The 27,392-nt window shown below is 36.8% G+C and overlaps 1 protein-coding gene across 4 annotated transcripts in view; it reads left to right on the forward strand.

Annotated features, from left to right (window-relative positions):
• Positions 1-27,392, forward strand: part of LOC149076665 (pre-mRNA-splicing factor CWC22 homolog) — a 336,314-nt gene that overhangs the window by 150,897 nt on the left and 158,025 nt on the right. For all 4 annotated transcript variants that reach the window (XM_089244291.1, XM_089244289.1, XM_089244288.1 and 1 more), the window contains exon 6: positions 6,879-7,007. In XM_089244291.1, coding sequence (XP_089100417.1) covers positions 6,879-7,007 — 129 coding nt within the window. The remainder of the gene's footprint in view (positions 1-6,878; positions 7,008-27,392) is intronic.

The following is a 27,392-nucleotide window of genomic DNA, read 5'->3' on the forward strand; positions in this document are numbered from 1 at the left end:
TCAGGTTTTTGACTATCAGTACCAGAGAATATGCAGTGGTGGTCGCGAGGCACTTGGTACATGGGATAAGCTGGAACATATGCATTGGGCAGGGGGAATAGATGTAGCTAATGACTCACCTTCAGAATTCTCGGACATAGCTATCCGGCACTGATGTTATGGCCCCCCACATCCTGTAGCGGGGCCCCTAGGGTGGGATCTTTTGCAGGCCCCTCTGTCAGACTTTTAATGGGCCCCTTCTGTAGTTAATTTATAGCGTGAAAAAGCAAATAAAATTATGATAATCGTCCTGGGCCCCAGGGCTAGAGTCCTGTCAGTCCCCCCCATGTGGGGGTCATGACCGATGTCTTCTTCAAGCAGTGATACTGGCTCAGAACCCAGCCTTTGCATTCTACGGCTTCTTCCGCTTGGGTTTTCCATAATTTTGGATTACCCGGTGCCTCCACCAAAATATGCCACATAGTTTTATTTGATACTAGCTATAATACCGGGTGTTGCCCGGGTTTTCTTCAATGAGGCTTTATGGATCACGTGATATCTCCCTTAAAGCGATGCTGGTGATGATTATGACGTCTATTCAAAAAGCCTCATCACTAAGAGTATTGAAAAAGTGACAAACTATTGTAAAGGCATAAACACGTCTGAAACGCATTGCTAGGGAACCACGGTAACCAAAATAAATGTTCGGAAAGTGATTGTTGAGGCCCAAAAACCATTGTTGCCCGACATTTGGGACATTTTCCCTACTCTGACAAAATTTTAAAGTAGCCTATCGTTTAAGTCGGGTCTCATTTGGTATATATGCAAAATTTGGCGACGATCGATCTAAAATTGTAGATTTGTATAGAGAACATACACACAGACAGAAAGAAAATCAATTTTATATATATAGATTCATTACAGAGCAATTACAAACATACACTTTACATGCAAAATATTGATGTTAGATGTTTTCAGAAGAAGGAAAAACAAATGATAAAGTTAAAATTCAATTCAAAATGATTTTGAGCAAAATATAACAAAATGTATGTTTTATAGCGGTTTTAAAATTCTTCTAAAAATATTGTTATAGAGGGATTTATCGTAGTAAAGAGTTGTAATGAGTTTTCACTGTATTTAAAACAAAAATTGAGAAACTGCATATTTTTATAAAAATAGCGACAATGAGATCAATATCCAATAATATTTGTGAAAGAAAGATTCTACATTTATATAACTCCTTTTCTATGCCTGTACAAACTCTATTTTTGTGTTCAAATTAAATATGTGTTTCTTGTTGCTGGTGGCCACACTGAATAGAATTCTCAGCAGTAGCCAAAACACGGTATCACTAATTGTGAACAATACTTGTCTCCTTTGCCTAATACTCTTCCGAAATTATCAAACTTTTTCCAATAAATAGAAGTGTTTTCTAACAAAAGTCACCATTTCAATCATAAATTAAATGCTAAACTGAATTGTAAATCCACTTCCACTCAAGCCATACTCCCAGAACCAGTTTAGATAGATAATAACCATTCATCTCATTTTTCCAAGAAGTGAAAGAGTTCACCTTACAAAAGGGCAATAAGAATGACTGAACTTTCCTTCTATCTAAAGGACAAAAACATGCACTTAGCCAAAATTCTTTCAGTTTTAGCAGGTTTTGTATCTACACATAGAGACGAAATATGCCTTTCATTTTCGCGTTAGACAGTTTCCATTGTAAAGAGGTTTCTTATTATTAAAAAAAGTATTAATTATTCACAAGGCTATATTTGTTCCATTTAAGACAGGTTTGCGTTTCATACAGTGTCCATCTTAGACAGGTTTCACTGTATAATCCCTCCAAAATAAGCAGTTATATTTTTGCTTTTGGGATGGTAGCAGCATTGTCAGTTAGCTCTTAAAAGGAAGTAAAGCTTCATGTTTTAGAACTACAACTCCCTCCAAATATTAGACATATACAACATGAATTTCACTTACCTTAATTAAGGATTATCAGCAGCCAGTCATCAGGGCTGACATGTAACCAGCTGATTTATTAATTCCAGGTAAGTCTCCTTTCTCATTCTGTAGAACGCAAGAATCCCATTTCAGTTGGCTGTAACAAATAGTGTACAATGAACACCATTTTTAATGTATGGATGTACCCATAATTTTCTTCTCTAAATTTACCTTTTTTTGTAGAAATAGAAAGTGTAAGATGATAATTATTTATAATTATAAGGGCTCGAATTTCTATGTCTTTACATATTTTTTTATTTTTTGCTTATTTTACTATTTTTACGTGATAGAGCATATTTTGCATATTTCATAGTTTTCAATAAAAAGTAAAAACGTTTTTCCCGGCTTTTCCGATTCTGCTTCAGACTGGTTTTTTTTGGTTCCCGCCTATGACGAGAGCTTTTTCCTCCTCCTTCCCAGTTATTCATAAATGCTTCGAAAATGTCAAAAACCAGAAATATGCATGCCAACTGATAATCTTACAACCTTTTTGGAAATCATGCTCAAGTGCAGTGAATGTTTAGAGCATAGTTTCCCAAACTTTTTGTTCCACCACATCCTTCATCAGAAATTTTTTTCTCTCATCACCCCTCACCCCCAACTCAAGAGAACCCACAGGATCCCATGTTAAATCTGTAGCTTCTATTGGTCCACTGGGGGGCGATATTGTGCACTTTGGGAAACATTGGTTTAGAGTGTACCATTTAGGTCTAGGATTTTTATGCACTAAAAATGAAATGTTGTTGCTGATTGGCAAAAATCCTGAAATTTAGATTTTTCAACCAATCAGCAATGACATTGAATTCTTATATTATAAAAAAATACCAGCCCTTCAAAGACACTGGTCTGTGACTGCATAGGCGCCACCATGATAAAAACATTGTGGGGGGCTGAAAGTTGCTATTCGTCCCATGTATTTGGGACTCAAGCGTGCAACCATGAGAGAAAAGGTGAATTGCATTGTTTTTTCAGAAATTAAAATGGGGGACTCGGCCCCCTTACAAATTTTATTGGGAGGGGTTCAAATGGCCTCAGCACGTAGGTGCCAGTACCTATGATAAAAACCATAGGGCCTCAATATTTTGAAATCCTAAATGAAGCAAAGGACTTCATAGAAACTGAAGAAATTTGTTTCTCTCTTAATATGGTGAGAGAGTGTTCTGTACAGATGAAACAATATTGTTTTGCTAACTGTGCGATACTAAAGTTGCTGCAGAAAGGAAATCCACTGTGCTGTTTCTGTTTTTACATTAAAAAAATCTCTGTGTGTTTGGTACATTAATGGTAAAAAAATCTGTGTGTTTGGTACATTAATGGTAAAAAAAAAATGTTTGAAAGCTGTGTTTCTAATTATCGTAGTAGTTAGTAAAACAAATTCTTCTTCATACAATATGTAATGGTTCAAAATAGTTTACACTTCATCAACACTTCTCATTATCATAGTATTTTGCTAAAACTAATGTTATTTAAGATATGAATGAAAAATTTGTAAAGACATATTTTTCGTTTTATAGGGCATATTTAGTTTTTTAAAAAGCTTAAATGCATATTTTATAGAGCATTTTTATAGGTTTTTAGGGCATAAAAATCTTAGCCCTAATAATTATAATAGAATACAGTTGAATCCCATTATAACGAACTCCAAGAGACCGGAGAAATCACTTCGTTAAAACGATGTTTTCGCTATAATGGTATTCATTAAAATGGAATTGGACAGTATCATCAACTTCATCGCTGCTAGAATCATCGAAAGTGTGATTTTTTTTTTTCCTACCCTGTTCATAATGTACACTGAGATGAGGTGAACTATGTCATGTTTGCACATTTTCTGGGGCTTTGAGATTATTTCTTTGTAGCACTGTGTGAGGGAGAACAGTCAACTCAACTCATTCAACTCTAAAGTTGAGGCTACTCAAGTTTGATTTCAGTATCCCCTGTGTGAGGAGGCCCTTATCATAACTACTTCTAGTATTTCCGGAAACATTGTAACTTGCATCATAGAAAACCATGGGTACAAAGTTCAGGTGCAATAATTTCATAATTTGATTTTATTTTGCAAGGGCAGATGACCATGTGTATATTTTGATTTCCACATGGGTATTTTTTATTTTAAAATGGTAAATGGTAAGAAAACTATTTTCAATCTTGTGTAGGCAGATAGAAACCTAAATCTTCAGTAGGATGATTGGATCGAAGCAGTCAAAAATGACTTCATAAAGCATGGTGTCGGGGCTTTGCAGCAAAACGTTCAATTTGAGCAAAATGAATAGACAAACTATTCAGAGCCATGCCAAGCATGTGAAATGAGAGGAGTTTAGTAAACAACCCCTGATTGCTAAACTTATCTGTTCTAGTGCTTACACGAGTGCAAGCCAACTGCAAAAAATTGTGATTCAGTGAAACCAACTGCATCTTTGACTAATTATGTCACAAAGGAAACAACTGTTTAGGCTTGAATCTTGTGGGCGTTAAAATCAGTGATGTCTCACTCATTTTATAATAATTCCAGGATGTTGAAGTTTTTAAGGTAATGTTTTCAGACAGTGATATTGCAGAAAAGGGGAAATCTCACATTCCTTTATTGTGTTCCATTTTTTTCACCAGGTGTATTTGAAAAACATAAATGCATGCATAAAAAAATATAACAATTGCTCTATGACTAGAAATGCCACTGTACTCTAATTTACCTGTTACTCGAAAAATCTGGGTCCTTTTTGAGTGAATGAGGGTCCCTCTCAAAAAAAAAATTATGCCCCCCCCCCCTCCCCATAATTCACTGGTATCTCTATGAATTTTCTTCCAGCATGTCCCAGGTCTTCGATTACCTGCTTAAATTTCTTCGTTGAGACTGAGCGCTGGGTCATGTTCTGGGTAGGAGAAGAAGGTAGGCTACCTGTGAATTAAGTGTAAGTAATTAATTTCTAAAAACATGCTCTATCAAAAGGTCCATTTACTTTCACTGTCTACTAGAAGGAAAAGCTTCAAAGAAGCTCATTAGCGCTGAAAATTTAACGTATGTAATTCTGCACATGTAATAAATCTAAAACAAATATACAGGTGATCCCACTTATAACGTTTCTCCCATTTAGTATGTTTTTCCACTTATTACAACTTATTTCCGTGGTCCTAACAATAAGTAATTCTCATTAACATTTCCTGTTTAAAGTGTTTTCTTATACACAACATTTTTATGACGGTTTTTTTTAAAAACGTTATAAGCAGGATCCACTTTAATTAACAGTTGAAGGCACGCATTTATATATTTACTCATAATCAATCTGTAAATTCCCTTCTGACTAATTCATTAAAAAAATCTTAGCACTTTCAATAGCTTTTGATCAAATTTAAAGCAAATTAGATTCTCTCTCTCCCCTCTCTCAGACACTTATCTTCTGATTCCCTATATATACTTTGGTTTTCCTGGTAAAATGATTTTATTTTCCCTCCTTGATGGTCCACCATTATGATCTGTCGCCATTTAACTGCCACATATTTTAACACCTGAATATGGGAACTATGTCAGATTTAAATAGTTGATAAGGTTTTCGCGGCCATCATTTGATAAAAGTTGTCTTTTCGGGTTCGAAGACTGTCGTCCGTTTGAGTTAGTTCTCAACGTTTCCCCAACACTAGTGGTTGGCATCATCAGGAGAATTGATAAACTGGATCAAAGTCAAGTTTTCCGGAGTCTCAGGTTGTATTTATGCACATAAGTGGCTTGAACTACACTATTGTTTTGCGATTGGTCAGTTGATTCTATGGCTGGCAGCGTATTGTAAACAATTGTTATGCTGGTAGAACCTGATTGGCCGAGAGATGTGGAGTTATCTGATTGGCTGTTATCGTCATTCTGTTGCTGGATCTTGAAGGGGAAGGTTGTTGTTCTTCTGAGAGCTGGTGTCCAGGATCTGCTCAATTTCAAAGTTACTTCTCTTCTATTATAGCTGTTTTTGTGCTTGTATATTTCAATAGCCTCTCTGTAGATTCGTGGGAAGAAGTGGTCAACATAAGCTATTACCTGTGTTTTGCTGAACTGTACACTGTGGTTGTCGTAAAGCGCATGCTCTGCCACCGCCAACTTTTCTGTTTGGCCCATTCTGCAGCATCGTTCATGCTCTTTTATTCTCGTGGCCACAGATCTTTTTGTGGTTCCAATTTTGTGGCTGTTTAGTATTTGACAACTACACAGCCCCTCATTCAAGGAAGCAACTAGATATCTCGTCTTACTTCAACAACCTGCGTGTATATCAATAGAGTATTGATGTATACGTGGGACAACAGTGTATAAAGTAGTAAAACCAGTTTTTCAAGGTCATGCAATCATGATACATGGTAAAAAGAAGAAAAAAAGTTGGGGAGGTTTTTTTTCCTCTCTACTTTTTTCTTCTTTGAACTAGGAAAGAACGCGTCCTTTTCCGAAATACTTCAACAACCTGCGTGTATATCAATAGAGTATTGATGTATACGTGGTACAACAGTGTATAAAGTAGTAAAACCAGTTTTTCAAGGTCATGCAATCATGATACATGGTAAAAAGAAGAAAAAAAGTTGGGGAGGTTTTTTTTCCTCTCTACTTTTTTCTTCTTTGAACTAGGAAAGAACGCGTCCTTTTCCGAAATTCCAGGTATTTAACTCGTTATAGCGCGTCAATGGCACCTCTGATGATTATGATGTTATTATGATATTGTAATTAATCAACATTATTAATTTTATAATCAATAGAAATAATTTTATAATACAATTTTTTTTTATTTGTAGCAAACTTTTGATTTTAAAAAAACCTGGAATTTTTTTAAAATTTGACTGGAAAAGTCAAGAAAGTTTTTTACGAAAAAGTTTTGAACTCTCTTAACTTGATGATTTTTGATATTCTAACTTTTTTTATTTCTCAGTTTCCAAAAATAGGTGAACTTATATTGAAACGTCTTATTGTTCAGTTCAAACGAAGTTTTAGGAGGAATGACAAGCAAGTTTGCGTCCCTACAATACGATTTATTGGTCATTTGCTGAATCAGGGTGTGGTATGTAAAATATTTCCTACCCTTGCAGTCGAATCCTGTTTTAATGAATGTTATAGGGAGGATTTTATTGTAATGAAAACTGTTCTAATCCCTTGATAAGTTTACATAGGAATTATATATTGTTAATTCTAACATTAAAAAATGAAAAATTCATTATAATGAATGTAAAAACAAGTTTGAATATATACAAAAGGTGTACAGAACAGTTCAAAAATGGTCCCATAGAAACGGTTTCGGTTGATTTATTTGCTGAACTGTTGGAGAAGAGGGGGTTGTTTTTCTATGGCTTGTGGAGGTGAGGGAAGAAATGTTAACCAATACGGTGTATGAAAAAAACAAGAAAATTCTTGTACAAGAAAAAAATTGTGGACTATTTTCCTCAAAAATGTTAAGTAAAAAAAAATTTATGGAAAAACATTCAATGCTTAATTGATTTGAATTGCTTAATGTTATTTTTAACATTCAACTTTATTCTTTTTATCTAGAACATAAATAAGTTTTTTCTTTAAATTCAAATTCTGCTACTACAAATTTTTTTAGCAACTGTATTAATATTCATGAAATAAAATTCTTCTTCAGTCTCTTGGAGTTTGTTAAAATGAGATTTGACTGTATTATACCATTGGATTAGTAAGAGTAGATTCACTGAGTAATATATATATAAATTTAGCAGAGTCGTAAACAAATCCTTTATCTACCTTTGCCGTATCTATAATTACGTGGGGTTTCAATTCAAGGAAAACACATTTATTTTATGCCAAGGAACAGACTTTATTTACAACACGACGTGTTTAAGAGTTGACAAAAATTAATTGAGTAATAACTCGAAGAATCGCTTCATGGCACTGCTAGCATGGAAATATCAATTAACACCCCCACTCTTCCCCCCCCCCCCCCAGTGAGCGAGAGAACACTAATGCAGTATACAAGATTGCAATTCATGTTGATGATACAAAAATTATAACAATGAAAGAATAAGTACATGTACATATGTGCAAAACGGTTAAAATTCAATATTTTTCATAGTAAGGCAAAAGAAAAATATGTATGTGTATGTGATGTGAACACATTTGAAAGGATATGAAAATAATGCAAGTAAATACATATGCAAGAACATAATACAAGAATGTAAATGAGGGTGTCTAAACACATATGTAAGGATATAAATACACAATACAAGAATGTGAATGAGTGTGAAGACATATAATCAAAAATAAGAAACAAATCATTCTTAAAAATGACTCCATAACAAGTTGCTACCATGGTTGACACTGGTCCAAAAATATGTTAGAAAAATTATATTTTTTCTCACAAAAAATTCCATAAAAACAAAGTTAACAATTTTTTTTCATATAAATTTCAAATGTAAGTGTATGAATTATTTTTATTCATATTTTGTATGCTTTTGTGAACATTTTAGTGAATTTCGCTTGAATGTATTGAAAATTCAAAAAGTTATGATTTATTTTCTCAAACAATGCCTGTTAAAAATTGAGCCTCGGAAAAGTCGTCATCATCATTTTTTGATAAATTTCAACATTTATTTTTCTCAAAGCTTTCGAAATGCAAATAATATTTCACATAGTTAGTATGGATGGTGAAAGCAACAAATAAAAAAAAATTATAAAAATCTGACCATGGGTGTCATTTTGCTGGGTGATTTGAAATAGAATGACACCCATGGCACGATTCCAGAGCATTTAAGTGGCCCTTGCACATTTTCTGTTCGCTGAAATAGGCCCATGTCGCATTCAAAGATCACTTAAGTAACTTGTGACAGTTCCAGAACACTTAAACGATCAGTGGCGCATTTAGAGATCCCTTCTGAATGATGTGGCACAATTTTAGAGCATTTAAGCCACACCCCAGTGCGGTTCTACATCACTCAGGTTACCTGCGAAACATTCCCAGAATACTCAAGTTATCCGTGGCATAATTACGGATCACTTGAGTGATGCGTTGCACAGGTCCAGAGCACTTAAGCTGCCCAGAAACATTTCCATAGCACTTAAGTAGCCCGAACGTCTTTTCTGAGTACTTGAAAGATCCATGAAATATTTAGAGATCACTGAAAAGGGGTTCTGTAAGGGTTTTATCATTATGGAGAATGTTAGTTAAAGTGCTCACAAACTAGCAAAAGATTTTTCTTGTTTTTCGTAAGATGTCATTAAGAGTATTTCATATTTTCATAAAGGGTGGTTGATGACGTAAGCATCATCCAAACCCACTCCCCCTTTGTCATCAAAAGTCAGAAAATCACAAACCCCGTCCCCTTTCATTGATGCTGGCATAATACTTGAATGACCTCTAATTGCTAGGAAACCAGGGCCACAATTTTTTTTTTTTTTTTTTTTTTTGATAAATTCAAGACCCTTATTTCTTCTTCAGTGACATCAATACCCATATTATAGAAATTACCACTGATGGGCTTAGAGTAAATGCAGCAAAGTGTCCATCTGTTAATGATTGTTCATATCTATTTTTATATGCTGATGACAAGACCTTTTTATTGTTTGATTTTGATGCTTCTTTTATCTTCAATTCCAGCTTTTTCCATGCTAATACACATTCAGCGAGGGAGCAGTTGTTTCTTTGTACAAAATCAGTAGTTTCGGCTATTGGCTTCACAATCACAATTATGTCCTCTACATTTCTTTTTAAACCAATATTTAAGATTTCACCGGAGATGTCACTATCTGAGATCGGTGGTCCTCACAAACTTTGGTAAGAATTGACCAATTTTTAACGTAATATTCAAGAGAATCACAATAAGTATTCCCATCGTACCCCTATAGGATTACCAATGCGCTTCCACCGTCTGCATGATGCCATGCTTTCGGCAAATGATAATAGCAAAAATATTTTAATATGCTTGTAACATGCTTTGCTACATCAGTTTTAACCAAGTCTTTGGCGAGCAAGTTTAAAATGTGGGCACTGCACCCATATATAAGCCCTGAAAATCTAAGCTATTCATCCAGAGCAGACCTCGCAGAGCTCCTATTTTTCCTACTTTTCCTATTTTTTAGAAATGTCCTCCTATTTTCCTACTTTCGTCGCAGTTGCCCTATTTTATTCCGATTCTCACCTACTTTATCCCTTCCTTTTATTTACGGCCAATATATCACTACGAAAATTCCGAGAAACCGCAAAATGGCACTGCTTTCCGTCCCTTTTTGACGTGCTTTATTCACAACTCGCTACTGAAAAAGAGAAGGGGGGAAAAAATTTCAGTTCCACCGGAGCAGGGGATGACGACAACAGTATCTTTTCGCCCCCGCTAGGTATAGTCAAAGTGCTAAAAACTGAAGTCCAGTGGGGAAAGCGAATCTGTTTGGGTGATCGGTTGTCGTAAATAAGGCAAAAAAAGGGGGAGAAGTAGAGACAGGCTCTGTCCACACACAAGAGATTCCATGAGAGACTAAGTAATCTTGTAATCTATGTAATCTTGTGTAAACCGATTGTGTAATTTAGGTGGTCGTGGTTCAAAGCCGGGTTTTTCTAGTAGGCGTTTCGCGCCACGTGAACCGAACTGGATCATTTCGCTTCAGCAGAAATGTTTTGCATAATCACGCTACTCATTTGTGTTTTCTAAGCGTGGCGCATCAGATCAGGGCGGCTATATTGAGTATATGGCCCTGTGGTCAGCTAGTCTATCGGCTGCATGCTCCGGTTTGAAGGGAAGGGAAAGAGAACACAAAAAAGAAAAAAAAAAGAGAAGGTCGGTGAAACGCGCGGCACACACGATGCATTCAACTCCTTTAGAAGCAATCCGCTAATCACGCCCGACGTAAAGCGTTGTCGTGGGCTGTATTGCGCTCTGCGGGAAACAGTGCTTTTCTTATTAGCGGCTGGATGGCGCGCTGGGTGATTCACGTTGCGCACGGCATAGAAAACCTGCTCCTAAGAAAACCCGGCTTTACGGGACAGAGCCCGAGCCCCATCTGGTTTTAGAGGGGGGGGGAGCCGATTAGTCGCTCACTAAACCCAATTTTTTTTTAACCTTCAGAAATAACTTTCGGGTTTTTTTATCTATGGAGTCATTAAAGTATTACGTCAACATCGATGGTGGGGGAGGGGGGTGTTCCAATTTGATGACGGAGAGGGGTGTTAGGATGATGTTTACTTCAGCACCCACCCTTTATACAAATATGAATATTCTTAATTGCATCTTACTCGGTGCGCCAAAAACGAATGAAACTTTTCGCTGGTTTGTGGGCACCTGAACTAACATTATCCATAATGACAAATCCCTTACAAAGCCACTTTAGTGATCTCTAAATACTTAGCGGATCCAAGTGCTCTGGTCCTGTGCCGCGTGTCATACAAGTGATCCGTGATTATGCCGCGGATCACTTAAGTAATTTGGGAATGGGCCGCGGATAACTTGAGTGATATAGAACCGCACTTGTGAACGCGTCAGTGCTCTAAAACTGTGCCACATGTCACTCAAGGGATCTATAAATGTGTCACAGATCGCTTAAATGGTCTGGAATTATGTCACGGGTCACTTAAGCGATCTGTGAATGTGCCGCTTGGTTCATTTTTACAAAATTACGTTTGAAAGGGACTAGCCACATTTGCGCCGGACAGGTCAAGTGTTTACCGCGGGTTAATGCTTACCTATGGGCTTATATGTAGGGTCACAATGAATTTCTTAAAAATTTTGAGTTCTTGGCCTTCAAATAATATTGAAATTAACTGAAATTCATTGCAATAAGAAATTTTCTTTCGAAATTTTAATTATTAAAAAATATATTTTTGATCGTCTCGGGGGGGGGGGGAAGACCACGAGCCCCACATACATCTCTGATCCCACCACTATGCGTTAGGAGGTGGGGGGAGAGCGCTGACGAAATTTTGCTGAAAGGGGGAGGATCAGAGTTTAGCTGACTTTTCCTAACAAGGGGAGAAGGCGTCAAAAATCGCTAAAAATTTGCTGAAGTAATACTCGAACGGCCCCTTATTTTAAGCATGTGCTCAACCCATGGCCTAAAATATGGCGTGCCTCAAGTGGCCTCGGTACACTTGCAGATAAATTAAGTGGCTCGCGGCGCATTCCTACCTCATTTAAATGACCCACGGCATATTTCCAGATCACTCAAGTGGCCTGCGGCACATTTCCAGATTACTTGAGCGACCCGCAGCATATTTACAGATCACAAATAATCTGCGGCGTTGTTCTAGATCACTTGATTTAGTGGCCCGCGACACGATTTCAAATCAATGAAATGGCCCCACACTGTGTGTTTTAAGGTATAACTAGGTTCATGTGTATGCTATTGACGACTGCCGTTCTCTATGAAAAAAAAATTCATGAACATAATATGCAGGCCATTGTAATTGTTGTCTCCTTCGGGTGTAATGTAACTCCAGGAGGTGTTACATCAATGGTGTTCAACATTCAGTAGGGTGTTGGCCATTTCATTGATTTCGAAATGTGTCGCGGGTCACTTAAGCTGACCTGTAAATATGTCTGGGTGAATTGAGTACTCTGGAAGTGTGCCGCGGTGATCTGTAAATTTTCCATGGGTCACCTATATGATCTGGGAATGTGCCGCAGTATACTTAAAGAAGAGCTGGTGGCAGATGGCAGCAATACACATATAACAAGCATTACACAGAAACAAACTTCACGCCATGTTTCACTACACGTACACTCCAACATGTACCAATTCGTTAGAGGTTCCGCAGGGGAATATGGACGAGGTACATGTCTGGTTTAGTAGTAGTAGTAGTATACTTAGAGAATGTGAAACCGTGATGCAGGTTACTTGAGTGATCTTTTAAAAGTTCCATGGGTCAATTGAGTGCTCTGGAACTGTGCCGCGGTGATCTGTAAATATTCTGCGACATATTTACTGATCAAGGAATGTACCGCCGGTCACTTGAATGACGTGTAAACGTTCCGCGGGTAGTTGAGTGGTCTGGAGCTCTGCTGTGAGTCACTTAAGTGATCTAGGAATGTGCCACAGGTTATTTAAGTGAAGTGGCACAGCAGCTGGGGTAACTTGGGTAATCTGGAACTGTGCTGCGGTGATCTGCGAATGTGACGCGAGCCACTTAAATGACCTGAATCTGTGCCGCAGGGTCTCTTGAACGATATGAAGGTATCGCTTGGTTCATTTTTACAAAATAAGATTTGAAGTTGTGAGCCACAACAGATGACTCCGGGCCACATTTAGCCCGTGGACAATGGGTTAAGCATGCATGTGTTACATTTTTATGGCACCTATAGTCCGTTTCAAGTTAACTTTGCAGTGAAGAGGAAGCTACGAGGGAACCTCATCACTCGTTGCTATGGCAACAAAAGCCTTTTAACCAATGTATCGATGCGCTGCCTCGGTAAGGTATGGACGATTTCTAGGGTATCGCACCAAAATGCTGTTGTGGTTGCTATAGATTTTTCGATAATGGTAAAAAATATTTTTTTCTAATTTAAATAAAAATTTCAAACGAAGAAACATAGGTTCAAAATGATATTTTTTCATTATTTTTTCAAAATCATTAAAAAAATTGAAATATTCTGTATAAATGATCATCATAAAACTAGGATTTATGGGAACTTTATTTTGTGGCGACGGAATACACTCTCTACCTTTCTCTACACTGCAAAGTTAACCTAAAACGGACTATAAACAGGTTTTTTTTTCTTTCTTCGAAAAGAACGGGGGGGGGAGAATGGATCACGATCAATAGTTAGACTTTTCAAGTAACAGTGGTAATTTGATTAATTTCTTTTTAGTTTTGCTATTTACATTATTTTCGATACCACGTTCTGTGGAAATGAACTACTACTACTAAACCACACATGCACCTTGTCCATATTCCTCTGCGGAACCTCTAACAAATTGGTACATGCGGGAATGTGTGTGTACGTGTAGTGAAACCTGACGTGAAGTTCGTTTCTGTGTAATGCTTGTTATGTGTCGTGCTGCCATCTGCCACCAGTTTTTCTAACTGTGATTAAAGTGTAATGATTGAATAATTTATCTTTGTAGGCGTGTTGCTCTCTGTGGCGAGACTTTTTAATGTGGAGATCGGCTCGCATTTGCGCCTCGAAGTTGGGAACCACAGGAAACCAACTTCAGCCGACCACCACTGCGGTGACGATGGGGTTCGAACCCTGATCCCCGCGATGCGAGTCCGTCGTCACTCGACCACCACAGCGGCTGTGGAAATGAACTACTACTAAACCACACATGTACCTCGTCCATATTCTTGTGGAATTGAACTGTTTTGAAATTCATTAGAACTTGAGTTTCCTAAAATATCTATAGGTAATACTATAATTAAAGTATATAAGGTGTGAATCTTAATGGCACAACATTTTTAAATGCTGCGATAATTCAGGAATTCCATTTTTTCCCTCCTATTTTTTTCCTATTTCAGACCTGCCAACTCTCCCGATTTAGGCGGGAGACTCCGGATATTTCATCCTTCCTCCTACGCTCTGGATTTGTTAAAATTTCTCCTGATTTTGGCAGAAAATTAGATTTCACGTTGTCGTGGCGTCAATAATTACCGTCGTCGTTAGGGAAAACACCCGTAGAGGACAGCCGTAGTCATTTTCATCGAGCAGCTGTAAAAAAAAGTTTTTGTGACCGCATTTAAGCAACTGGCAAAGACACGACTTTGTTTTCGTAGCATTTATTGGCAATCATTTATCAGGGGCATGACCTTCGTTGCCGAAATTCCTGTATAATCGTTATTGTATTCCATTAACAGCCGCGCGGTAAACACGTTTTTTCGTCCGCAGCTTTGTAATTTGAATTTTTTAAATCGTTTCTTCCGATTAAACATCTTCAGAAAGAAAATATAAAACTTTAAGCTATATACAGCTAAATACAGCTATATACAGCTTTTAAGAATTCATATACCCAAGATTATCAATCACTGATAGCATCCACGAAAAGAAACACATACTTTATTGTAGATGTGATTTCTCTATTCTGCATGGAAAGAATGGCATAGAATTATATTCTTCTCAGGGGCAATGCAGAACGTGCCTTGGGGGGGGGGGGAGAATGTAACTTTTTCTTAATTTATTTAAAAAAAAAAATTTTTTTTATCGAGTCTATGAGTGTCGAGGTAGGGGGGTGTACCCCTCCTCGGGAGAATCTCTGGATTTCAAAAGTTGGCACGTCTGTTATTTTTTGTCAGTGGTGGTCCTATTTTTCCTACTTTTTTTTTCAAATTTTCACTTCCAGGCCTGCCAGAGTCTTTCTGGCAGGAACCATATTTGCAGTATTTATTGTCTTTAACAAAACTTGATATTTTAAATTTGAAGTTTTCTTCTGTTGACTTCGCTGAACTAAAAACCAAATTTGCTAAATAATTTCCGTGATGAGCCAGATTTGTCACTAGTACTAATGAGAATGACTTAACCACGCTCTTTGATAACACACACACAATTGGTTCATTGCTAATATTTTTCCATCCAACCATTGCCATGCAAACTGTCTGATTATTATATTGTAAATTGTTTAAAATAATTTAATAAAAAATCTTATAATTTTTTTAAAAGCTGCATAAATAATTTTATTTGATTAAAACAGATGATTTTTTTCATATCTGAAATAAATTGATTTTTAAAAAAAATCAGTTTCACCCTGTTTTTGAGTGATAACAGGGGTGGGAACTCTGCGCCAATTTCGCCGACTGCGCCAAAACTTATATCTTGCGCCATCCTGCTCCAATATCGTGTTTTAGCATTTTTCTGCGCCAAATAGCAAATTTTGCTTCAGTGTACCCGGAATTTCGGAAAGGACGCCAAAAAATTTTGTTCCTACTAGCCACGAAACGTTTCTTTACGAGAAGAGCGTGTTTTATTCCACTATACTTAAACTATCGGCCCCTGATCGGGCTTTCCATCGCGAAACCCCAATATTGTCTGTGATTGGGGAACTGAAGATGGTTTGCAATGCCTTTCAGCTTTAAAGTGCAAATTCGAGTGTTTCCGTTTAAAAAAAAAGTCGTCACTGGAAGCAGCAGAAATTACTGTAGTCGATTGTCATTGTGCTAAATCCCGATGTTTCGTGAAAAAAAATTTCATTCCGGGAGTAAAAAGTGCATGTCCGCCGAATTACGAATGTCAGTTTAGAAACTTTGCCGAATATCGCCAATGTTGACGAATAACGAGCGTTAAATCGCCAATGTTGTCGAATAACGAGCATTAAATCGTCAATATCGCCAAATAACGAGCGTTAGATCGCCAATATCGCCAGATAATGAGTGCTGAATTGCCAAACATAGAGTTGATTCTTCCGAAATTCTCTCCCATTTTGCAACAATTTCTTTCCAAGTATAAAAATATTAAAAACTTATAAAAATTTTTTAGCTCATTTGAAGTGCTGCTGTTCCAGGCAGCAAATAGTGCCCTCAGTAAGCAAAAATCATCTTAAATAGACGGGTGCAAAAAATTTTATGACAGCCGCTCTTTCAAACAAGGTGTCAAAAGCCTAAGACATCAAAAACATCAAAAACAAAAATCAAGCTGATGAAAAGATGTTTGATAACAAAAGACAGTGCAGTTTTATTTTGAAAAGGGTTGAGGGTTAATGAAAATATGCTTGTTAATTTCACTGCTCCAATTTATAAATATCTCCTCCGAATCCCGAATTTGATGCTCCAAAACTGCTCCGAATCCTGAATTTTGCTGCTCCAAGGCTGCTCAGAAATGGACTTAGTCACTTCCCACCCCTGTGATAAAGATAATCCCCAAATATATGAAAAAGCAATCAACGGTGATTGCAACATAAATTGGAATGTTTTCTTAAAATAGGCATGCCCCATGGTGATGAATAGCATTGCCTAAAGAAATAAGAGTAAGTTTCGCCCAAATATAAAGAGGGAGAAGAGAGAAAAAAAATCCCTCTTTTGTAATATGAAACGTGAAAGCAGAGGAGGAGATTAAAACATCCAATGATTTTGCATACCTGCCAATTTGTCATATTTGTATGGTTTTAGCAAATTAATGTGATTATATGCTTTTTGCTTCTAATAAAAATATGATTTTTTGTAGAATCGCTAACATTGACATTTCCTACCTATGTCACAAACTGGTCAGTGTTAGAAATAGATGGTCTGGTGATCAACATCACTCCACAGAACTAGTAACTGAAACTTCTCTTCCCCCCCCCCCTCCTGCTGTGAGGAAAATTGGAATTATGCTGGGAGTTTCGCGGAGGTTTTATTGGTGCAGCTTATGTGCCAAAACACTGTCTCGACCTGCTTCTGACTGTATCATACAGTATACTGAGTGGTGCTCCCAATCTTTTAGCATCCGTTTGATGGATCAAGATCTTTCAAAAATTTGCATGCCATACTAACTCTTTATGTTTTCATGCCTTTCACTTTTCTAACTCAGGCCGAATTTTCTAAAGGAACTTGTGCCAAAAGCCGAGTTCAGGAGTCACACATTTCTAATAGATTTACAATGATAGACCATCATTTTCCCAATATTTGAGTATCGTCAAAGTTTTGCTATGTCTGAAATGTAAAATTATTTTTCACGGATTTTTTTACTGTTATTCAGGGTCTGGGATTTTCTAGATTTTTGACAAAAAAATATTGTACTTGATTGTAGTACAATATTATTCTATTATACAGAGTGATTTGTTAATAGACCAACATGCTCAGAGAGTTGTTAGTAGGCATTAAGAGGAACAAAAATTGCAATAGAACATGATGTTGCAAACCACGTTGAGAGGGTGAAAATTGCAAAAAACACATGCAGGCTCTGAGTCCAGAGGAGACGAAAGGTGAATGTCAGTTAATCACTGAATGCATTTGTGAATTCGCTCACCATATCTGACTTTACCACCATTTATCTGATGCCGGTGAACACACCTGAGGATTTCATAGTGCGGATTGTCATCGCTGTGGCCAGGGCCATCTTAAGAGCATCATGGGCCCTTGGACGAAGTGATTTTTCTAAGGCCCTACCTGGCAAATGTTCAAAAAATTTAACTACTTCTCATTTTTCGGAGGCCCTCTATTCTCTTGAGGCACCCGAGTGGGCCCATGCGTTAAGACAGCACTGGCTGCGGCAGACATCAAAAGCATACCTGGTATCTTCGAGCGCATCCTGGAATCGATTTTACATTCTTGTAGACTGTGCAATGATGTCAACGGCTGCCACTTCCAACAACTCTTGTAATAATTAATCAAATAAATCTTTTTGTAGTTATTGTACTTTTTGTCGTTCCAGCATGACGTCGAAACCTGCATGCGTTTTTTGCGATTTTCACCCTCTCAATGTGGTTTGCAACACTATTCCATTGCAATTTTTGTTCCTCTTGATGTCTACTAACAACCCTCTGAGTTTGTCAGTCTATTAACAGAACACCCTGTATTTAATTCTATTAATATCAATCATTCAGCTGACTAGAATGTTAAATTTTGAGTTATGAATATTGATTGATTTTTTACTCTCTAGTATCCATCTAATGAATTTTTATATCTTTGATGTTTTTATATTATCTGGGGACTGTGTGTCCCTGTGAACGAAATACTGTTTTATTTTAGATAAAATATAAACAGTGTTTCGTTTTTTAAAGATAGAGAGTGGGGAAACTGCTTCGCTTGGCATTCTAGACATATCACAATTTAAGTATACACTAGAACCAACAAGAATAATTTATATTAATATTTATTTACAAAGACACCTAAACCAGAGCATTCGACATGCTCTCTCCTCCAACAATCAACCACCTGTATCTCCCCAGCTCCATGGCCTTTTCACCCGATCCGATTATTATACATCACTTCCGACACATCCCCCTCTTATGTTTATTTTTTTTCTCATAAAAATTACTCTAGTTCATAGTGTCAATCAGCAGATAGTGATGGGGCTTCCACACCACACGACCGTATCGTGTTGCTCCGATGGGGATGGATGTTTGTCCTCTTGATGACTGTCCAGTTGGCCTCCTTGGCACGGCAAGTTCAAGATGAAAATATAAATCAAAATGCAAATCATGTATAATTAAAAAATTTTTAATATAAAATGTAAATTATAGTGCAAAAAATATTTTAGCGCTCAAGAATTTGCAGGTTTTTTTTTTTTTTTTTTTTTTGCTGTCCACAATTTAAAAGCATTTTCGAAATTCAATTTTTGCCTGCTGGGACCATTAACAGGAATACTGTTATTTATATTTTTAACATTTATTCTGTTCTGCAACTGTGTTTTAATGAGGTTCATGATATTGAGGCAGAGATAGTACTCCACTCTAATTTACCTGTGTCCCGGGACGTAGGTTGTTAGTAAAATCTGGGTTCTTTTTGAGTGAAAGTGGGTTCCTCTTGAAAAAAAATAAAGTTGGTTCTCTCCCCCATCATTTGCAGGCACCCCTGTAAATCAAACAAATAATTGATTTCTGAAAACAAGTTTATTTCAAAGATTTAGGGTAAGTGTACGAAATAAATAAATATATCTTTCCCCTGCCATAAACTCGTCCCCCTCTCTAATTTAGATGTACAGAGCTGCTTTATCTTGTGAAAGTGCCAGAAAACTCTTCAGTCCCATTGAGCTGACTACTTGCAGTGATGCAGTTGCTTTGTTGTCTTCATTAACGCTTCAATTTTTAAAAAATAGTTTTTTGTTATAACTTGTTACAGTGCGTAATCAATGTGAACAGTCATGTTCATGCCTTACGGAAAGTTTTTGAAGATCTCAGCCTAGAGATCCTAATCCAGAATGTGGGTGGGGGGGGGGGAGAGACATGTCGAGAGCACCAGGCCGAGCCAACTAGATAACTTGTCATTCTGGACAAACCGGCATTTTGACACTCATTGTCATGTAGAACAAACAATTAAAAGGGAATTCGGTGCCACTTCTGGTACAGCGCCTGGGGCACCAGACCCACTTGCTTCATTCATCCCCCTCCCCCCAGTTGCGACCCTGAGCTGAACAACCTGGCAGGATAAATTCAGAAATGAAAATTTCGCTGCCTGTAGATTGTACAAATTTCGCCACCCTTCATCCATTGCACTCTCATATTCTTCAACACGCATTACTGAAATATACGCCGTCCATCCAAACCGTCCGCTATGTGGATATAGTATTGAGAAAAAATATATTAAAAATAAACTTTTTTCACGAGCCACCACATGAGCCATCTCTCTGGACTCTAGTACTTAGGAAAATAATCACTTGGGCTGTTTTTTTTTCCCTCTTCATTTCAGGTTTGTCAAATTTTCCCCCCAGGCTGGGTTTTTTACTGTAAAAAACCCGGGTTTTTTGGGGGAAATTGCTTTCGAAGAAAATGTGTTGCTTTCAGGTTAAAATTATATTTTAAGGTTAGTTTATATATTCCAAAAATTGCTGCATAGTGCAGTGTTTAGAATATGTATATTTTGAAGTATTTTTAAATGATTTTTTTGGGAGCAAAAATGTGATAAATAATTTCTTGGAATCACAAACACACTTTTTTATATATAATTCTTCTGACTACGTACGAGATTCACATATTAAAATGTTACAAGAAACCGCAAACAGAAAATTTAACCATAAACTTAGATATGTAATATATATATATACCTGTTATGTGATAAACATCTCCAAAGAAATTATTATTTATTTATAATACATAATAATTTTACACACACACACACACACACACACACAAATCCTTGTATAAATAAATAGAAGCCTCTGTGAAGAAGTAAACCAATGTACGTAAACTGAATTTTCATTCAAAAAATATTTACGTTTGCATTACATTTTTATGAGATAATTAATTGTTGGATTATTATTAATTCAACAAATCTAATGCACTCAAATCCTCAATTTCTACCTCCACTCGGAGTCTCAAGAACCTCATCTCTACCCAAAAGTCCAAGTACCTATCCCACTCTTGACCAAATTACTTAAAAACAAATGCTACCAAATTTTGGAACTTTCTCAGACCTAAATGTGTTGGACCCACTCCTCTCAAAATCTCAAATAAAAACGTCTCTCCTTCAGCTATTGCTACTGAGTTCAATTTGGCTTTCTCAGTTTTTTCTCTCTCAGTTTTTTTTTTTTTTTTTATCCCACTCCATCACAATACTCATTCGTCTATTCTATCCATAACTCCAATCCGGTTTTTTTCACTAAAGAAGGTATTTTAAAGTTACTAAAAAAACTGAAACCCCATTGACAACCCTACTATTGAAAACTACCCCTGTAGGCCCCAATGACATTCCAAACTCCATTCCCAAAAATTGCGTGGAAGAAATCTCTAACTATCTTCTAATCTTATTTAATGTCTCACTGAACATAGCCATCCTCCCCACCAATTGGGAAATCAATAAAATTATTCTCATTCACAAAACCGGTCCCCTCTCTGACCCCCTTAACTTCAGACCAATATCTATTACTTCCAAGTTACAAACCGATATCTTCTTGGATTTTTCTAAAGCCTATGATAAAGTTCCACACAAAATACTCCTCCTTAAACTTTCAAATCTTGGTTTTAATGTACAATTGCTCAAATGTTTAGAAGCTTTCCTAAAAAATCGTAAACAGTTCGTTCATTTTAAAGACCTTTAGCCACTGTAAATTCAGGTCCTGAAGGAGCGGTTCTCTCGTCTTTATTGTTTTTAATATATATAAACGATCTCCATGAAACCCTCAACTGCACCACTAGATTTTTTGCTGATTGTGTAATCTACTGCGCAATTAATCACAAATCTGATCAAGAAACTCTCCAACATAATCTTATTTCCATCTTAGATTGGTGCTCATTTTGATATATGCCTATCAACCTATCTAAAACAGTTTTCACGAGAGCTACTCGTAAAACTCTTCCCCTCGAATTCTCATATTCTATCAATAACGTAGCCATATCCCAAGTTTCTCAATTTAAATATCTGGGAGTCATAACCTCGGCTGATCTCTGTTGGAATAATCATATAGATTATGTCTACCAGAAATGTTGAACAAACTTGAATCTATCCAAAATAAATCCACCCGCTTTATTCCCGACTGCTGGTCATCTTTTAGTTCAGCTTCCGATCTTAAACTTGAATTTAATCTCCACCCACTCGCTACTCACCGACTTATTTCCCGCTTAGCCATGCTTTAAAAGATGGTCATTTGAATTTTGATACATCCGGTATTCTGACTAAGCGTTCCTATGTTTCCAATAGACTCGACCACCCAAAAAATTAAAATATATTTTTGCCTCTACAGATTGTTTTAAATTCAGTTTCTTTCCCAATACCATAGTTCATAGGTTCCCAACCTTTTTGGAATTAGCGCCCCCCCCTTTTTTAGTGCATGACTCCATAGCCCCCCCCCCCTTCTGCAGGTAAACTATATTGTACACAGTATATATTCAAAACAAGGACAAATTTTTAAATTAATTTATTAATTTATGAGAAGGTAATAATGTATTTTTATCACAGAATTTAATTGGAAATATATATGCTATTTCAAATATGAATCTAATATTGTTAGTGAGATATCTGACCTTGATGTGGTGAAACTAATTTCTCGATGTTTGGTGTCATTTTTGTCATCAATAATCTTAAATCTCCGCATTCCACTATTGACAATCTATTTCTTTTCTTCGTTAATAGACTGACGACTATGCTAAATCCTCTCTCGGCTAAATATGATGATGGGAATGCAATGAAAAACTTTTTTGCTGCAGCCCATAAGGCCGGATATAATGTCTGAATTTGACTTTGTACTCCTGATACCCTTTTCTTAATTGTAATTTCAACTCTTCATTTGTTGACAATTCTATCAACTCTTACTGCAGCAATAATTCTGTTATTTGTATGTTTGAGGAGGTTCTAGGACCCATTCTGGAATAGTCATATTGAGTAAATCCTGAAATCGATTCGTAAAATCTTCTGTCAGTGCTTCCAAATGCTGGCAATAAACCAAAATGTCGTTATCAGTTGTTTCCATTGAAGAAAGCCTTGGAAACTGATAAAATTGTCATCTACCAAAGTTTTGTTTGTACAAAGTAAGTTTTGACACGAACGCTGAAATAATTCCTTTTGCTTTGATGAAATTCAAATCATTACCTTGGAGTTGTACATTCATTTCATTAAATTTGGTATACAAATCGGCCAAATAGGCAATATCACTCTTAAATTTCAATAAATTCTTTCTGAATGAATCATGCTTGTTTTCAAAAAACTTTGTGACTGATTCAAAGAGTTTGTAAAATCGTTTCAGACAGGTACCTTTTGACAACCAACGAACTTCTGTGTGTAATATAAACGAATGAAGTCATCTTTGTTTTCATCACAAAGATTTCTAAATATTCTGTTATGGAGAGCATTGCTTCTGATCTTGTTAATTGCTGTAATTACATATTGAAGCGAGCGATGAAGGCGATCACTAAAGTTTTGTGTGACCAAATGTTGTTGGTGAATCACACAATGCACGGCCACTGAATTTGGTACAACTTTTTTCAGGAATGAAACTAATCCACTGTAGCTTCCAACCATTGCCGGAGCACCATCGGTTGCAACAGAGAAAATATTAGTCAGAGAAATTCCTTTTTCTTCAAAATAGTGTTCTTAAACGTGAAATATAGATTTTCCTTTAGTGACCGTTTCGAATGTTCTGGCTAATAATAGTTCTTGACAAATGTTTTCATCTTTTATGAAGCGAACGTATGCCAGAAGTAAATACTCATTTGTTGGTAAAATAGATTCATCGAGTTCCCAGTGATACTGCAATATTGAACATGCAAACCGGGCTAATATGACTTGAACATGAAACGCCCCCCTCATTCTTCTGAACGCCCCCCTCATTCTTCTGAACGCCCCCTCAATATGACTTGAACAAAAAACGCCCCCCTCAGACTTCTCAGTGCCCTTGTTGGAAACCACTGCCATAGTGGAATGGAACAAGCTTCCCTCTACTATTGTTAACTCCCCCACCATCTCGGATTTCTTGTCAAATGTTTCAAAGCGTATATGTGTACAAATCTACCGCATCCTCTTATATAGGTCTTGGGCAAACAACATAGCATTAATAAATAAGTTTTATACAGGTACATCAGACTTTCCTAACTGAAATATCAAGAGACAAAAATAACATTATCTCATAACAAAAAGAAAATAACTTTGTGGGATTCTTGAATTGAACTGTGGCGTCGCCGTCGACACGTTGTGGGAAAAGAAAGCCACTTCCTCAGAGCGATAATTGATGTACGTACTCAAAGCGCCATCATGTGATTATTCTAGTTACTACGCAGTTCGTTTCTTGTCCTGTACATAGTATGTTGTGTAAATAAAGTCTGTCCTTTCGTGTAAGATAAAAATGCATGTCTCTGTCTTGAAACTACACGCAACTTTGTAATAATACAACCGATGCCTCTCGTAATCCGCGACATTGGTGACTTTGGAAAGTCACTTGGAAAAAAAAAAAAGAAACAGCGGGCGCATCTCAACGGAAACAACACGTGCAGTTGAACATTTTCGCCCATGCAAAAGCGAAATCATGGCGGACATTGCAGCGGTAAAGATACCACCGTACAATTTCGCTGATCCTACACTGTGGTTCCTGATGTGCGAATCAACTTTTAAATTGGGGATTCCGAAACCGGTAATGGACAGTCACACAAAATTCAACTTCCTAGTGGCCCATCTACCACCGGAAGCAGCTTCCATCATCCGTGATGTCATCACGAATCCAACGGCAACAAATCCCTACGGACACGTGAAATCAGAATTAATTAAGCGCAGTGATAATAACCGATAGAACATTGGTAATGAACACCTGCAAGTGAAATAGAACAAAAAGTATAGTTTTTTTCTCCAATAATAAGATCTAACCAGAAAATTAGCTTGTGTTAAAATCGTCAGCCAGATGAAGGCATTCTGTTACTATACATGACAGGTTGTCTTTTATAAAGTGATATTAATATACAATAATGTTATTGACATTTGTATTTAATGATAATTAACGTTATTCTGTAGTTTTAAGTTCCCAAAAATGGCTAATTTGGACAAGTGGAAAACACCTCCAAGAGTAACGAATCCTCAGAATGACTGCTATCTTCTTCTCTTAATCACGTCATTTTTTAATTATTACTGTTCTTGTAAAAATATTTCAGAATTTTATCTAATAAAGCAGGATATTTTCCAACTATTGTACTTCAAGAAAAAGAGAAGCATGTGACTTTTGCTCCTGAAAGTGTGGGTTCGATTTAAAAAAAATGAACTTGATGGTTCTGGTTACATAGCTAAAGGTTTTATGTTTGACTAATCAGGACACTTTTGAATACATTTTCTGCAGTGTTTTAAAAATTTGGGGGAAAAAAAAATTCAGGTACCATCCTGATTTCTAAGAATGTTCATTATCCGAAATTCATTTGTTTTACCACAAATAATTTTCTTGCTGCAGTTCTGCATACAACTCAAGGTTCAGATACAATTATGCAGAAGTGGGTGTGTTTATGTGTGAGCAATTATTCCCTTGTTGTATACATAGTTTAACATGCACCAAAAATGTATATTTAGACATAATATAAGATGTACATACATGTTTAAGGTATATATTTTGAGGTTGTGGAAAAAAGAAATTTAATTTTCCTCTCATTTTGCACAAAAAACCCACCCAGGCTGTAAGTGAACAACATGCACCAAAAATGTATATTTAGACATAATATAAGATGTACACATAAAGGATGTACATGCATGTTTAAGTCACATATTTTGAGGTTGTGGAAACAGAAAATTCAATTTTCTCCATTTTTCCCAAAAAACCTACCAGACTGGGTTTTTTACAACCCTGCTTCATTTTTTACCCATTATCTTGCTTTTAAAGGGGTATGTGTACTAAAATTTGACAAAATACAGTTTTGAATTGAATTTGAAATTTAAAATTGCCTGTGTTCGAGTTTTTGTTCTACCTGTATTTCTACAATATTTTGATATAAATAGCTGAAAGGCATTATATATGCTAATGTTTTGTATTAAAATGCTCTTTTCGCAAAAAAGATCAGTTTTTTTTAACACCAATTGTTCAAGTGCCTTAAAACATTGTCTCGCTCTCAGCACTGAGGTGTTACATGCTTTGGCGGAATTTTTTAAAAATTAAAACGCTGAAAAGAAATTTTGTGGCTCAAGATAGGTAGATTTTGGTTATTTTTGCAAAAGGTTCCATGTTGTTGAAGTTAATATTCGAAAACAAATAACAACTAAAATTGTAAAAGCTCTCGTTCAATTGTATAAATATATCCACAGAATTTGAGGAAAACAAATAGAGTTCCTAAAGTGAACAGAAAATTTTAAAATGTTTTTTAAAAACTTGGATGTTTCTCATAGGAAGCCACGGTTTGTTTGTGCTTACTTTGTCCCTTTAATAGAGCGATTACTGGCTTCATCTCTGGCAACCCAGATTCCCCATGCTTTCTCAATCAACGGACGCGCTGGTCGTTCCACCTCCTGATATTCTTTCCTCCATGGATTTGATCATCAAGAGGTCAAATGGACACTCGTGATTTAGCGAACTCGATCTTTGATTTATTTGCCAAATGAAATATTTTTTCGCTATTTTATGCAATGGCGATCAGCAGCGCGAACCCTGACCCCACGTCTTCATGTTCACCATCCACACTGTATCTCCTACATTCAGCTACTCTCGAGTGTGGACACTATTGCGATTATTGAAATTTTTCCTCTGCTTCTCAATTCTTGCCTTCTCCTTCTTCCTTAAGCGATCTTCATCGAGTTGGTAAGGCTTTAGCAGATGAGGGTATATCGGAACTGTTGTTCTCAGGCGACGCCTCATCAGTAGTTGAGCTGGACTATAGCTATTTTCCAGTGCCGTGTTCCTATACTGCAGCAGTGCTAGGTATGAATCAGAATTTTTCTTCATCAGTCCTTTGGCCACCTTGACCATCGATTCTATGATTCTGTTTGCTTGAGGGAATCTTGGACTTGACGTCATGTGCTTGAGTCCATATGTCTGTGCAGATTCTTGAAAAATTAGGAGTTTCTCACTTTCTCGAACTGACCCCGTTGTCACTGTGTACCTCCTTCAGAATGCCATGGTGGGTAAAGATCAATTTGCAGTGCTCAATAACATTTGCTGAAGTGAGAGAGTTTAACAATGCGTACTTTGGGTACCAAGAGTAATAATCAGCAAGAAGCAAACACCATTTCCCATTTAATTTGAACAAATCAATATCCGTGGTCTGGATGGAAAATCTGTCGGAATTAGTGGATTATGTCTGTTGCTCCTATTCTGACAACACACAGCGCACTTCTTGATCCTGTCTTCAATTTGCGTTGACAGACCAGCCCACAAAACACTCTCTTGCAAGGGCACGACATTTGTTCACTCCCAAGTGACCACAATGAAATCGTTCTAGAATGTCTTGCTGTAAGACTGGTGGGATTAAAAGGCAACTGTTTGGTAGCAGTAAG

The sequence above is a fragment of the Pholcus phalangioides genome, unplaced genomic scaffold (genome assembly GCF_987345545.1).
Source record: "Pholcus phalangioides strain wild (caught in Gottingen) unplaced genomic scaffold, Ppha-v1.0 ptg000015l_1, whole genome shotgun sequence".
NCBI classification, from domain to species: domain Eukaryota; kingdom Metazoa; phylum Arthropoda; class Arachnida; order Araneae; family Pholcidae; genus Pholcus; species Pholcus phalangioides.